The sequence below is a fragment of the Hylobates moloch genome, unplaced genomic scaffold (assembly GCF_009828535.3).
Source record: "Hylobates moloch isolate HMO894 unplaced genomic scaffold, HMol_V3 SCAFFOLD_1, whole genome shotgun sequence".
Classification (NCBI taxonomy): Eukaryota; Metazoa; Chordata; class Mammalia; order Primates; family Hylobatidae; genus Hylobates; species Hylobates moloch.
This window is the reverse complement of record NW_026652276.1, coordinates 36,533,562-36,548,970: the sequence shown is the minus strand read 5'-3', so window position 1 is coordinate 36,548,970 and position 15,409 is coordinate 36,533,562. Positions and strand designations below refer to the sequence as shown.

Here is a 15,409-nt window from a genome sequence, read left to right as displayed (position 1 = left end):
TATAATAATAAAATAAAATTTAAAAATAGCAAAAAAAAAAAAAAAAAGAAAACACTTCATCACTTATGGGTGGCCATTTGTGAGAGAGAACTGAGGTTCAAGGTGGTCAGAGGGGCATCATGGATGCTGTGGAGTAGACAGTTGATTGTCAGCAACCACTGTTAGTAAAGAAAGGTTTTATAGAAAAGGTGCTTTTAATTATTTGTCTCAAAATAAATAAACAAACAAAGTCTTGCTATGTCAACCAGACTGGAGTGCAGTGGTGTGATGTGGGCTCACCGCAACCTCTGCCTCCCGGGTTCAAGCAATTCTCCTGCCTCAGTCTCCTGAGTACCTGGGACTACAGCTGTGCGCCACCACACCCGGCTAATTTTTGTATTTTTAGCAGAGACGGGGTTTCACTATGTTGGCCAGTCTGGTCTCAAACTCCTGACCCCAGGCGATCCGCCCCCTGCTTGACCTCCCAATAAAGTGCTGGGATTGCAGGCATGAGCCACTGCACCCAGCCAGAAATGGTGCTTTTAAAAATATGGTCTTTTCACAGCCAGAAAGAACTATAATGGCGTGAAAACTAAATGTAACATACTGGATGGGATCCGGGGACAGAAAAATAGCATTAGTTAAAAATCTAAATAAACTATAGATTTTAGTTAACAATAATATATCAATATGGATTAATTGTAAGAACTGTGCCATACTAACGCCAGCTAGTGATAAGAGGGAAACTGGGTACAGGATGTATGGGAAGTCTCTATACTACCTGTTCAATGTTTCTGTAAACCTAAAACTATTCTAAAAACTAAAATCGGTTTTTAAAAGAAGAAGAAGAAAACGATCTAGCATCCTACAGAATATTCCTGGCATGGGGACATGAGGGAGTCAGTTTGACAGTGACCCTTTTTTTGAAAGAAGTGACTTTGTTGTTAAATGCCATGTTTGTGGCTTGATCATCAATTCCTATAGCAATGTGGAGTTCTTGCTTGCTTTTCCATGGTTGATTTTTGGCAGGCGGTAACAGCATTTGTGCACTGATTATAATTTCGAGATGCATTGTCAGTAACCAGGGTGTATAATGGATCTTCATCTCTAATTACTTTTCTCTCCACAGGTGCCTGGAAAGGGTCCAGATGGGAATGCACACAACCTCCGCTTTGAAGGGATGGAGAGGCAGTACGCATCCTTACCCAGGTAGATCACAGAGAGTTCTCCCATCTCCAGCTCACCTACAAATGAAGTCTTTAGAGAAGTCTACATTAAATAGAAATCTGGCTTTGAAATAGGGAATATGTTATAATTTTGCCTTCCTGCCGTCTGCTGTAGCCCTAGTTCCATCTTCACAAATGTGCTAATAATTGAAACACTTGTGGGTTATTTTTAAGGGGAGAAAACAGTATATCATTGCAATTGAACATGTCAGCAAGAATATTGGATACTAAATGGAAATCCTAAGCCATTGCTATAAAAATGGTATCGAACCTCCTGCACCAAGCATAGAGACAAATAGTAAATCCTCTGTCCTAGGAGTTACCCACGAGGAATGGCGGGCCAGTCTTAAGCTTGGAGTTTCATGTGGATGTTAAGAAGCAGGAAAGAAATGTGAACTTAGGAAGGTGTTCTTTGCCTGATTTAGAATCTGACCTTGTTCTCAAGGCAATAAGCAAATATTGCTGAGAGGCACAGACCCAGTGAAGGAAAGAAAGAACTGCATGGGAAAAGTTTTCTGGGCCACCCTGGCCTGACATGATCCGCTCACACTGTAACTCAACACCCTTGAAAATGAGATACAGTTCTCAAAACTTATGCTGTTATTGGTGAGATGAAGAAGAGTTTTAGTTTGCTATCAGTAGCACATGACAAAGAAACAGCTTTTCCAAGAGTACATGCAGTCCAGCTACCATGGGAGTTAGGTGAGGTGAGAGTGTGAGAATTAATGTATCCAAAAGAGAAACAAAGTAAGGTTAATGCCAGGCAGAAAGTTGCAGTGTTCTCAAATATTGCCTTTTAAAGGGGTGGGGGAAAGACCCCAGGTAGAGCTGCTTTTTTATCAAAGCTGAGCTGTTAAAGAGCCAACTCAGAGTTGGAGTGACTGTTTGACATTGTATGTTGACTGTACCTCTGTGTGTGATTTTACAAAACGAACACCCTGAACATTACAACGGGCAAAGCCAAAGTGACCATCTGCTCTTATAAATAGTATGTTATTTTCAAAAGTAATAAAATCTCAAATCTAGCAGAGAAGCTATTTTGTCCTGATTAGGCAGGACACCCAAAATGCAATATTTTTAAAGCTTTTATAAAGTTATATTTTATTTATCTTCCTGTTATCTTTTCTTTAATAGATGTTGTCTCGTAAGTTTTTCTTATTTGTGATTAGCTTCCTGTTTCCGTTTTCCTTGGTTTAGTACAACTGGCCCTCAGTATCTATGGGTTTCACATCCATGGATTCAATCAACCTCAGATCGAAAATATCCAAGAAAAAGACAGTCACAATGGTACTGATCATGTACAAACTTTTTTTCCATGTCATTATACCCTAAACAGTACAGTATAACAACTATTTGCATAGCCTTTACATTGTACTCAGTATTATAAGTAATCTAGGGATGATATAACGTGTATGGGAAGATGTGCATAGGTTATATACTAATACGATTCCATTTTATATCAAGGACTTGAGCATCTGTGGATTCTGGTATCTGAGGTCGGGGGCCGGGGTAGGGGAGGTGCAGTCCTGGAACCATTCCCCCAAGGAATGGGGAATCATCCCTGAGGGACGGTTACATTTTGTTTCATTTTAAAAATGGAAGTAGTTTCCAAAAATTTGTTTCACATATAAGATTTCCGGCTTCCACTGTTGAAGTACATGGAAATTGTGGTTAAGGCAGATGGAAAATAGAATGTTCTTATGAGGGAGAGTAAAAAAAGGAAAGCTGGAAACAGTTTAAAATCCTCCTGACCAATCTGCACTCACTCAGAGTGTAGAAATGGAGTTTTTGGGTACAATTCAAAGGCACAGAAATAGCATTTAAAATTCTATAAATTTCACTCATTCATTCATTCATTCACCACGTCTCTGGTGATCACCTAGTATGTACCAGGCCCTGAGAATATGGAAACTGGAGGCACAGTCCCAGTCCATCCTCAGGACTCTACTATTAGCAAAGGAGTCAAGCAAATCAGCCTTTTACGGTAGTACAACCAATGCTTCTGTTTGTAATTATTAAAGTCTTCTGAATTTCCAACTCTTGTTTATTTTCACTAATCCCTGAAATGCTCACTCATGGCTGACTCTAAACAAGTATATTTTAGGATTAAACACTGTGGTGGGGGTTTTCTGACAAAGATAATACATTTATGCTGTTTATGGCTCTTTATGAATGTATGAATTGACAAAATCCCGCCAGCCCCAGAATAAAACTGTAGCTGAAAGGGAAGCACCTCAAACTGGAAATAATTCTGGCAAAAAGTTCACTCACCCACATACACAACGGTAAGAACAATTAGTTGCACGTGCAAACAGACCTTTGCAGCTACCTGGCAACCAGAGGCAGCCATGGTGGAAAATAAATAGGGCTCAGATAAATGCAAGGGGGACCCCTGGCAGTGGCTTTTAAATGGGGATGCCGCATCCCAACATCTAAAGAGGAGATGCAAAGCTCCCTCCCAGGCATTGCTCCCTGGTCCATGGGTGGGGGGGCTCCAAATTAAACTAATGAGATGCAGAAAGCAGAGGCCAGAGACTACTGCTGGCTTCTGAAAAGGTATGCAGATGCTGCTCTGAGTGCCAGTGACATTTACCCTGGTTTTCTTGTCTTTCCCCCTGGAGATTTTACTGTCCACTTAATTGAATCACACCAGCTCCACTGCTGTCTCCTTTTGCCAGGAGAGTGAGGCGAGCACATCTCCGTCGGCACCGGATCCCTCTTCATCACAGGAGCAGGGAGGTTTGAAATATTTATGGAGTTAAATTTTTAATTAAAAATAGGAATAAATCCATCTATAGGAAGTTGGTGGCCAACCTTATAGAGAACTTAATACGCTGCTGACTGATTGGGTTCCTATGTTGTTTGTGCAATGCTTCACAGTAGTTTTCAGGAACAATTCAGTAACATTGATTTCTATGCCAAATTTGGAGCCATCGACACAGAGAGAAAATGCCCCACATTTGCCCCACATTGTGGAGTAGGTGAGGAGCTCTGGTCAAGTGCTTTCATGGAACTCTGTCATCTTTAAAGCAGGCCCGTGCAGCCCACTGCCAGGCTAAATGACGTTTCACAAAATAAAGCCAGAGCGCTGGCCAGCACAGGAAAAAGACAATTCCCAGCACTTGGTAGTTATGAGGTTGCCTAAGGCTAAGGGCTAAGTGATGTTAAGTGTTATTGTTAAGCAATGTTAAATCTTCTGCCTCCTAAGAAAAATGACTTGACTTCTTTTCTCCTGAGGGTGCTGTTTTGGAAAGCGGAGTGTGGTTGTAACACAACCTCATTAGTAAACACCAGACCTGTACCAGGGCCAATGTTTTACCAGCTTGAACAGCCCCCAGTTTTCTTGGTAGTAAACAGAATGAAATCAGCATTCCTTTATTCTTGCCTGACACAGATTATTACTCACCCTAGGTGAGTAGGGAAGTGGCTGTTTCCTAGGCTGCTAGGATGTGCGAACATCGACGTATGTGTTTTTGCAAACGGCTCCTTTTTCACTCCAGCCTGCCAGCCGCTCGCAATTCTCCCAGGTCCCATTCTGATGTCGCAGGCCTCCTTGCGGTCAGTCCCTTCAGCAGTGAACTCTCCACTCTTCCCATCTCAAGCCTCCATCATTCCCACCTGGCCCATCCCTGGCCCCATGGGATCCCATTATCTCTCCTCCCCCCCCCCAACTCTCTGCAGATGGCTCCATGCATCAGCGCATGATGTTGCTCTTCCGGACTTAGAATCAAGTGTGGAGTCCTAGGGAGTGAGCAAAAGGCACTGCAGCTCTTCTGTGGTCCTACATGCGTGGGCGGCAAAAGGTTGCTGGAGAGACTCGTAAAACTGCATTCATGGGTTCCACTACAAAATTCACATTATGCAGCACCAGCTGGGTCCCTGCTGCCGTCCAGCATTTTTTGCAGTCATGTTGTCAACTCCCCTGACTATCCCACAGTGGCCATTCCAACCCTTTCTACTCCCGTTAAGTTCTACGAAGATGACTAAACTCCCCAAGCCGAGTCTCTGGAGGTGATCTCACTTCCTTTCCTTTACGACCTTGAGGCATTCAACGTTAGCCCCTCAACTTCTGCTCCTACAGCTCAGACTTCTGCATCTTCACTCACACACGCTTCCCAACGGGACGCACTGAGGGCCTGAGCTCCGAGTCAGGCCATGATTATAGCCCCAGCCTCATCACTTACCACCTGTGTGACCTTGGGCAATGATGGAATTGCTCCAGGCTCTGTTTTCTAATCTGCAAATGGGGATGATATTAGAGCCTCAGTAATAGTGCTGGTATGAGTATTAAATACAATAATACAAGCAAAACCCTCAGCGAGGAGCCTGTGTAGTGCATTGAAGGATTTTTTATTGTTAGCTCTTTTTTTATTTTATCTCAGGGGAAGAAGTGTGTCTTCCTGTAATGAGGCAAACACACACACCAGAGCTCATTCTCCCTGGCTTCTTGGGGACTTTGAGCCACCAACTACCCTCTCTCAGCAGCATCTTTAATCCTTTTGGCGTTGCTTTCCTCCCCCTGCCTACTATCGTAGATGCACAACTTCAGGGGCACAGTTTGCCAGGAGTCCCCACTGTGTGGAGAAGAGGAAGCAGCACCTGCATGGGGATATGCTGGGGGAACTCACTGAAGCTGAAGGATTCACCGACTCAGGAAAGACCAGTGGTCTGGATGGTCAAATGCAAGAGAACATAGCAATCTACTGTGATCTGAGTGATAAGCTGAGCGAATGGACATGATAGTAGACAGCAGTGCTATGGAGAGGGGGTTTATAACAGATACAGGATGCTGACTTGGATCTAGGCAAGAGGCCAGGGCTCCTGTCCAGCAAGACTTGGGTGCAGGAGTAGGCATTGCTCCAGTGGTGGAGGCCATACCCAGTGCGAGTTAACCAGGAAGGTGGAGCATGATGCTCTAGCTCCCAGGGCAGACATGGCATGACAGCAGCACCCTATTCGCTGGTGGGAGAGATCCAGAGATACTGCTAAGATACTCCTGTTATCTCAGGACCGGGCAGTGCTGAACATGCAACTACCAGCCTTATACCTGAGCAGGACTCGGGTGGCAGGTCTACCCCATTAAATTGACTCTTGTATATCAGAGAAAAACAAAGACCCTTGCTCAACCCTCCTTTTCCCACATTTCCTAAGAAAAAGTGGCCTATACCTGTTGGTGCTATTTTCACTCAACCCACTCACACTATAGCCTCTTGCCCCAGGCTTCTGCCCACAGCACTGATACTTCCACCAGATTCTGCTTCCCGCCTTTCACTCCACGTGGATTCTCTCTGTGCTGTCTCCTCCATTCCTGCTAATTCAATGCCCATCTCTATGATGATTCCAAACGTGCCTACCTAACATTCATATCCCACTCTTGTGACCCCAGTTACAGCCGCTTCTTTGATATACCCCTCCTTCTGCCTCCAAGATGCCTCCAAGTCCCCCTGCCAAAACCCATGCCATCTTCCTTTGCTCTTCTTCTTTTAAACTTCCATAACATTTAGTTAGCACCTTCCCAGTGCCCTAAAAACACCCTGAATTAGGTTATTATTCTCCACTGCCCCTTTCCACCACATTGAAATATAAATTCCTTGAAATAAGAGACTTTGTTTTATACCCATCACTTGTTACACCCAGAACCTAACATAAGGCCATGTATACAGTAGAGTCTTAATACATTGCTCTACAGATGAGAATAGTTTTTGTGGTTTTTGTTTTGTTTCCTCTACCCAGGTGGAGGCCTAAGTATGGGCTCCACCACTGGAGCAATACCTACTCCTGCACCCAAGTCTTACTGGACGGTCTGATCTCATCTGTTGCCCACGTTGGAGTACAGTGGTACAATCTCGGCTCACTGCAATGTCTGCCTCCCAGGCTCAAGCATTTTCCATCCTCAGCCTCCAGAGTAGTTGGGACTACAGGCATGCACCACCATGCCCAGCTAAATTTTGCTTTTTTTTTGTAAAGACAAGGTTTTGCCAAGTTGCCCAGGCTGGTCTTGAACTCCTGAGCTTAAACAATCAGCTTGCCTCAGCCTCCCAAAGTGCTGGGATTATAGGCATGAGCCACTATACCTAGCCAAGAATAGATTTTCTTTATATGCAAGGAAGTTATGGGAAAGAAATCCCCAAAGCTTTTTTGACAGTTTGTTTTAGAGTGCTGTTTTCTAATATAAGAAATGATTTTTCGTGAGAATGTATCTTTTCTCTGAAATCAACAGAAGTCCAGACTTTTTTTTTTTTTTTTTTTTTTTGAGACAGAGTCTCCCTCTGTTGCCCAGGCTGGAGTGCAGTGGCGTGATCTTGGCTCACTGCAACCTCCGCCTCCCAGGCTCAAGCGATTCTCCTGCCTCAGCCTCCCAAGTAGCTAGGATTACAGGCGCGTACCACCATGCCTGGCTAATTTTGGTATTTTTAGTAGAGACGAGGTTTCACCATGTTGGCCAGGGTGGTCTTGAATTTCTGACCTCAAGTGATCCACCCGTCTTGGCCTCCCAAAGTGCTAGGGTTACAGGCGTGAGCCACCGCACCCAGCCCAGACTTCTAAATAGTTCATCCCTAGTGAGCACTTACTATGTACAAGGCACAGTTCTAAATGCTTTGCATCTCCTGACTGACAATGCTCACAGCAACCCTGTGACTCAGCAGCAACCTGATAACTATCCCCATTTCACAGGAAAGGTCACAGGCAGAGAGAGGTTAAATAAACTTGCCCAAGTCCAACAGCTAAAATGTGGCAGAGCTGGGTTTTTAACCCAAACAGACGGGTTGCGAGTGTGTTCATTTTAACCACCGTGGCTAAGGTTATGAAGCTCAGTTTAATCCATACTCTGCACCTATCATACTCCCTTATGTTATTTGCTCACCTGTTTGTATTTCTTACTAAAATGTAAGTGCCTTGGAGGACAGGGACTGTGTCTTCTTCATCTTTGTATATGACACAGAACATTCCTAATATACAGGTTAAGTAATGCCTTTCAACCGTCTCTGTAATGCTGTCATAAAAATCAATTCTTTTTTCAGTTCCCTTGGGCCCTTTGTTTGAAATATGAACAGTTTAATGTGTAATTGCTAGATGAACATTAAGCAATATACTTTACCTAGCAAAAAGAGAATCCTGTTTTGTTAGAACACTCCTGAGAGTTGAAAAAACAGTGTCTGCAAATTGGTACTGTAGTTCCTTAAGATTAGAAATAATATCTCCCTAGAAGAAAAAAGATGACAATAAATTTCCTGCTGGAGTGCTGCATGAGCAGTCCTGTGGAGAGAAAGACTCCCTTTCCTGAGGCTGATGAGGGACAAAGGCCTGCTCGGGCCACGTTCACCTCCAGTCCTTGATATTTCTGTAACCCATATTACATAAGTTACTTGGGAGAAAAAAAGGTCTCTCTGAATATCTCAAGCAGCTTTCAACTTGGCTGCACAATGGGAAGCAATATACTAGAGCTGAGTTTGGATAGAAAGAGCAACTTTAAAAGGAGCAAGCAGCTAATGCTTGCTTCCTAGGAACCCATAATGAATTTGCTGTCTAAGTACATTCCCGGTGTTTTCGCATTGGGCACGATTGTGTTCATTTCAGAAGAAATACGCCATAAGATCATGCTTCCGCTTTAATGTTTCAGTTGGTTCGTTTTATTGATCTCAGTCTTCTCGTCTACTTATGCCCATCCGGAAGAGTCCAATCACAAGTGCACGGGTAACTTTGAAACTTGCAACAAGCATGCTGCCTACTATCTTTGGTTATCCCAAAAGCGTTTTGTCTGAGTGTCGTCAACATCCTTTTCTGTCATTTACCTCACTTCTTAAAGATACTCTCCCTCTCAGATTTCTCTGGTTCTCTTCTCCAATGACCTTCTGCTTCACTCACTGTTACTGAATTTTCCTTTGCTGGTGTTGCATTATTTTATTGTGCTCGCTAAGTCACTGGCGGTGACATTCAAGTTCTGCAGATTTCCAGCAATGCCATAGTACTGGGCTTTGGCTGAAACTAATCTAGATGGTAATCCAAAGAGTTCAATGAAAAATTGAGCAATCAGAACATTAGGTAAATAGGTGTGTGAGTGCTTGTCTAGGTGTGGGTAGAGGTTTGACTGTCTGGGTCTATAAAAGTTGACAAAGTCTCCGTGCTGCCCAACTTCTCTGTACAACAAGTAGTTCTCTGTGCGACAAGGCCAGTTTGTCAAATAAGACGCTTCATGAGCTATATGTACTGCTCCCCGCAGTCATGCCGGCGGGTGGAATGTTCTACCAGAGTTTGAGGCCGTCACACTTCATTTATTAATAGACACTGTGAATCACAGCCAGTGGCTTTGACACTTTCCTGGTGGTGCAACCCTATCTGAAGAACCTTCCTCACTGTGAAAAGCCACCTTGCAGTGTTTGTCCCTAAGATTGCTGCTCTGACTTTGCAGGAATACTAAGATGAGCTGAAGAAATTATCTAGATCATATCTTCCACATCTGCATATGATGGGGTTTACTGCCTTTTGAAAATCAGTGAAGCTCTTTTACCCCACCAAATTAAGCTTTTTCATCCTTTCTCTTAAGATTCCCCGTGCTGAAAATCTAGTCTCTACTTCCCCTTGCCAGTAGAATCAGCTGCCTATTTGAATGGCGCCCTGATACTACCTCAGTCTTAATGCCAAGGACAAAATGATGAATTAGCAGCGATTTAATTCTTTGTGAGATTAAGATGTCTCCATTGTCAACTCAAACTTCCTGAAAATGCAGAAAGCTCCAGCGTGTAATATCACTTTAAGATGCCAAACAGCTGAGATCAGGGGGTTAATGCTACTGCCACCTCATTTTTATGTCACTTAGTTCCTCAGATAAAAGTCCATTTTAATCAAACTTTTCATCATTTCCTCATAGCCAATATATCCTTGATGCCAGTTAGAATATTTGATATTAATTATTCAGTCAAAGGCCTCCATTATGAATTTAGTTAGAATATTAGTGATTTAAAACATGTTAAGACCCATACAGTAGTGATGTCCCCAAAGTAGTTTTAACTGAATCTTGATGAACCACATACATTAAATTCTATAGGTTTTTACTTTTTCCCTTATTTTCCATAGAAAATTCCAAACTGCTACACATTTGTTGGCTAAGTACTCTTTCGAGAGGAAGAGTATGTGCCTGCTCTTTCAAGAGTGCCAAATCTGACATTACCTTGGACATGAAATCTATTAAGCTTGGTAAGCTGACTTGCATGTTTTCCCTCCTGCAGATATTAAAGGGAGTTTTAGCATTTATTTCCTACTTCTCCAGCCAAAAGAAAAGAAGGTTGTTTTGTGCCTAGGCATCTGCTTAGAGAATTGCTCTATATCTCATTTCTCATAATCTTTGGTAATTCTTGATGTTTTCCTATCTTATTGCCATTCCACCATCTGCCTCCAAATGCTCATTGCCCTGGAATTATGGTGGTGATTTTCTTGACAGTGCTGTACCGTTTTGCATGAAGCACACTGTCTTTCTGCATCTACCTCCTCCTGTCTGCTCTAACTCCAGCCGTTTGCATTGTCCCTTGATTCAAGTTCCTGGGTTTGCTGTATGTAGGTGTCCTAGTATCAACCTACTATAGACAGAGACATTAAGAATAAATGAAGTGTATTAATTTATTATAACATCTGATTTGTATGTTTGTGAGGCCTGTGCTTTATGATTATTTAAAATGACATTATATCACTGAAATACACAACCATCTTGGATAAAAAGTTAGTGCCTCACCAAATACATGAATACATGATATTATTCAACAGAAATAATTAACAGTAAAATCACTAGGTTTATTTTCCATTTTTATATACCAAGATCTGCATGCAAGTTGTTTCAAAAATGTCATGTTTATTCCTAAACTAGTTGATTGTATTTAAAAAGAAAATAAAACTAAGAACAATCAAGGCAAGGCAGAGGTTGTAAAATGTATTGCGTGCCTGCTATGTCTATACGTTTTACATGCCTTGTCTCATTTTATCCTCACTGTCCAGCTGGCTAGGAGTCATATGATGCTCCTTTAATAAAAGAAAAAAAATGCATCCTTAATGTCACAGAATCAGAATCAGAATCCAAACCCAGGACTCTCTGGTTTCCAAGGCCTTTTTAATTTCACTTGACCCCACATGACTAACACTGGCAAGTTAAGGAGAGGTTGGAATGCTTACATCATCTGTTTTCATATGTAATGTGAGTTCATGAGATGGGAGATATCTTAGACCATATGAAGAATAGACCGTGTTCATTGTGAACATCTTTTAAGGTTCCAGAGAAAATGGAAAATGTCAAAACCTCCAGGTTGTAAAAAAAAAAAAAGTAATAAAATACAAGAAAATAGTAGGGAATTTATGGGAAATAAAGAAAAACACTTTTGAATCACACAGCGTTTATTCTTGTATCACTGTAAGTTTTCCCAAAGTAGAAACAAGATAACTGCCTTTTCCTTACAATTACCCTATTCCTGTTGGGAACACACATAGAGATGTGAGTGGCTCCCCCTAGGGCTGCACAGACCATGTGCATGGACCAGGTCCCCAGCCCCTAGATTGCACTCTGCACCACTCCTTCACAGAACACTCCGAACAGGGCAAGATTAAGGAGTTAACGTTTGTTGAGCCCGTATTATGCTCCAAGAACTCTGGCAAGTACTTTAAATCTGTCACCTCATTTATTTCCTGTAACAATCCTGATATAAATATCATCATCCCTATTTTATGGATGAAGAAACCGAGACTGGGAGATGCAAAGAGGTGTGGCTAAGATTGCACACAGAACAAGTGGCAGTTTTTGGAGTCGGTTCAGTACTTTCTACCTCTGAAATCTCTGGGCTTTCTGCTGCATCAAGGTGTCTGGCACTAGGCTGGTTGTAAACAGGTAGGAGAGACACGTTACGTGACCATCCTTTCCTGAGGCAGCCCTCACTGCTCTGATCCCACCCTAAATCACTGCAGTGCATATTAAAATGAGCATTTCAATGAATAAACCCCTTACAGACATTCAGAATGACTAAGAACAGCCATCACTGAATCACAGAACTCCTCTTAGCAAATTCAAACACCCACTTCCTTCCAGCCTAAATATTTTAAATGGTGCTTTTTTGCTTAAAGACTGCCTCTGTGTTATGCTAGTGAGTTAAATATATATACATATAAACCAGTTGGTTCCACTTCAGCAATTTTTGTAGCCAGGAAACTATTGTTGGTTCTTTCACAGTGTAGTTCTGGCACATCCTTAGGGGACATGGCTGAGACGCAAATGCCAGACAACTGCGGAAGCATCGCTTCTACTGACTCTGCTGCTTCAAGTCCAGAGAAGAGAGCTTTGGCAGTCAATTACCATGGTGGTGCCACCCAAGCCCATCTGTGCCCTGGATCTCATGTGACACAGGCCCCACGACCTCAGTCGTTCTGCCAGGAAACACCTTGGTCCAGCTCCATTATTTCCAGCAAAGGCAAACATTTGTGGTACAAATGTGAGAGGGGTTGGTACAAAAACAGCAGCCTCCAGAACGTGTTCCTGCTTCTATTCCAAGTCTCTAATTAAGCCTAGACAGAAGTGGCCAGGGCTTGTCGCAATAGAGGGTTGCCCCACTCTGCAATCAGAACTGACCCTTATGGCCAAGCATGGAATGACATGTTAAATAGGTAGGAACCTGGCAATTCTCACTGGCCATTCTCCACCAACAGTACGCTCTGGGGCATCATTAGTACCCTTTCAACTTGGTCATTGCTTGAAAGTGAAGACAGAGTGGTGACTGCCCAGATAAGACTTCTGCCCACTAACTGCTTACATGTGGCTGAGGCAAACACAGACCCTTTTCCAGAAATGATAGTGTCTGACAGCCTGGGTTTTACAAGGCACTGGAAAGATCTATAATTGTTACAGCAGAGGTTTAAGATGGAAAATAAGCATATTGAGCTATTTTGAGAAGGAATTTGCCACAGTTAAGTTTTTTTCCTGGAAACAGTCATATAAAATCAGGATGGAGTTGGTATCAAGCTTCTTGATCACTTTCCATTGATATGTCGGTGCCTTTGACAATTTATGTTAAATGTGCAACAAACACCCTTTTACAGCTTTGTCCAACATCAAAATCAGGTCCATTTATAAGACAATTTCTAGCCAGTGTTTTATAGGAGTGATTTCCGGATGTGGTGTCTGTAATGTGGCCAAGATAATGTGATGACTCTGCCTTCTGTGGGTCGGTTATAGACAAGTCACTTATGTTACCATCTTGTCAACAACTTGAATTCCTCAGTTTGCCCTTTTTCTGGTTACTTCTTTCTTATCCAATTTTAAAAAAAAATGAAACAGTTCAGTCAGAGCAATGTGCTCAACTTATTAGCCTGAACAGATGAGCTAGGAAAGTCATCTACTCTCCATATTCCTGCATTTAACAACTATTTATTCATGACCTACTAAGTGCAATCACTCTGTAGGCCCTGAGGATACCATGATAAGTCCCACAGACACAGTTTCTGTCCTGTGAAGTTTATACTCTAGTGGAGAAAATAGTAATTCAGCAGTCAGAAAGAAAACATAAAATTGTAACTCTGCCCATTACAAAAAAAAAAAAAAAAGGAGGGATATGTGATCCAAGAAAATAGAATGTGAAATTGCACCAAATCAAGAAGGGAGGGAGACATGAGTTATGATCTGAAGGAGGTTTAAGACAATAAATAAGGAATATTCCAGAAAGAAAACAGCACGTGCAGCGGCCTTGTGTAGGAGAACACATAATGAACAGACTGAAAGAAAGCTGTGTGACTGGAACAAAGACTGTGGGAGTGAGCAGGAAAGGGAGGTAGCACTCAGACCATGAGTGGTCAAGTGAAGGACGTCTGAACTTACTCAAAGACTAGAAACCTTTGCGGGGTTTTAAGCAGAAAGATGATATGGTTGGATTTGTGATCCAGAATGTTTGTCTAGCTGCAAGGTAGAGAATTGTTAGGAGAGATGCTGGAGTGAAGCAGACCAGTTAGAGGATTTTGCTGTCGTTCCAGGGACAGATGTTGATAGTATGTACAAGGGTGATGGTGATGAAAGCAGAATTGGAGAGAAGTAGGAGGAGCTGATGAACCTTGATGATGGATTGCATGTGGGGGTTTGAAGGGTAAGTGAAGCCAGGTGTTAAGAATGGATCCACACACAGCAGCATGGGTGCTGGTCCCACTTCCCAGGAGACAAGGCGAAGAGAGGACTAGGTTTGGCAGGGAGAGATCATGATTAAGCTTTGAGACACGTTAGATTTGAGGTACCTTTCAGACGTCCAAAAGGAGACCACTGAAATGTGCTCTAGAGATGTCTCGACATGGACGGGAATTGCAATGGCTGATCCAGGATATTAAGCAAACGCGTATTCATGAAAACTGAGCAAAAGACCCCAGGGCATATCAGGGATGATGATATAATAAACCACAGAGTCGCCTACTCAGAAAGTACAAATAAAGGCAGGTCGACAGTGCAGACTGCAAAAACCTGGGCATCCTTCTGTGGCTGTGACATGCCTTCACTGCTTAGATCGACAGCAAAGGCTTATCTATCACTGTCTTTGTAATTTCATTCTGGAAATGATATTTTTCTCAAGTAGGAAGAACTGGTGACTTAATGTCATCTGGCATTCTGTGACTAAGCATAGCTCTGACTCCATGAAGCATAAGGATGAGGGTAAGAAGAAACAGTGGAAACTGTTTTGATGTCTGTACTGAGCTTATAAAACAGAATAACTTTGTTCAGAAATATGCACTAAAATATTAAAGGGTAAAGAGGAATAAGTATCCAATTTACTCTCAAATGGCTCAAGAAGTATCAGTATGTATATTTAATAATATGTATATATGTGTAGAGAGAGGAAGAGGGAGGATAGAGAGGAAGGGAACAGAATGGAAAAAAATAATGAATGGGACAAAATGTAAAGAATTGATGAATTTGGATAAAGAATATAGAACATTCCTTGTACTACTTTTTTTTTTTTTTTTTTGAGATGGAGTCTTGCTTCATCGCCCAGGCTGGAGTGCAGTGGCACGATCTCGGCTCACTGCAAGCTCCGCCTCCCAGGTTCACACCATTCTCCTGCCTCAGCCTCCCTAGTAGCTGGGACTACAGGGGCCCGCCACCACGCCCGGCTAATTTTTTTTTTTTTTTTGTATTTTTAGTGGAGACAGGGTTTCACCATGTTAGCCAGGATGGTCGCGATCTCCTGACCTCATGA

General features: G+C 42.5%; 1 protein-coding gene across 1 annotated transcript in view; it reads left to right on the top strand.

Annotated features, from left to right (window-relative positions):
- Window positions 1-15,409, top strand: part of PARD3B (par-3 family cell polarity regulator beta) — a 1,040,345-nt gene that overhangs the window by 965,829 nt on the left and 59,107 nt on the right. The window contains exon 22 of the mRNA XM_032754819.2: window positions 1,109-1,188. Within this exon, the coding sequence (XP_032610710.1) occupies window positions 1,109-1,188 (80 nt within the window). The remainder of the gene's footprint in view (window positions 1-1,108; window positions 1,189-15,409) is intronic.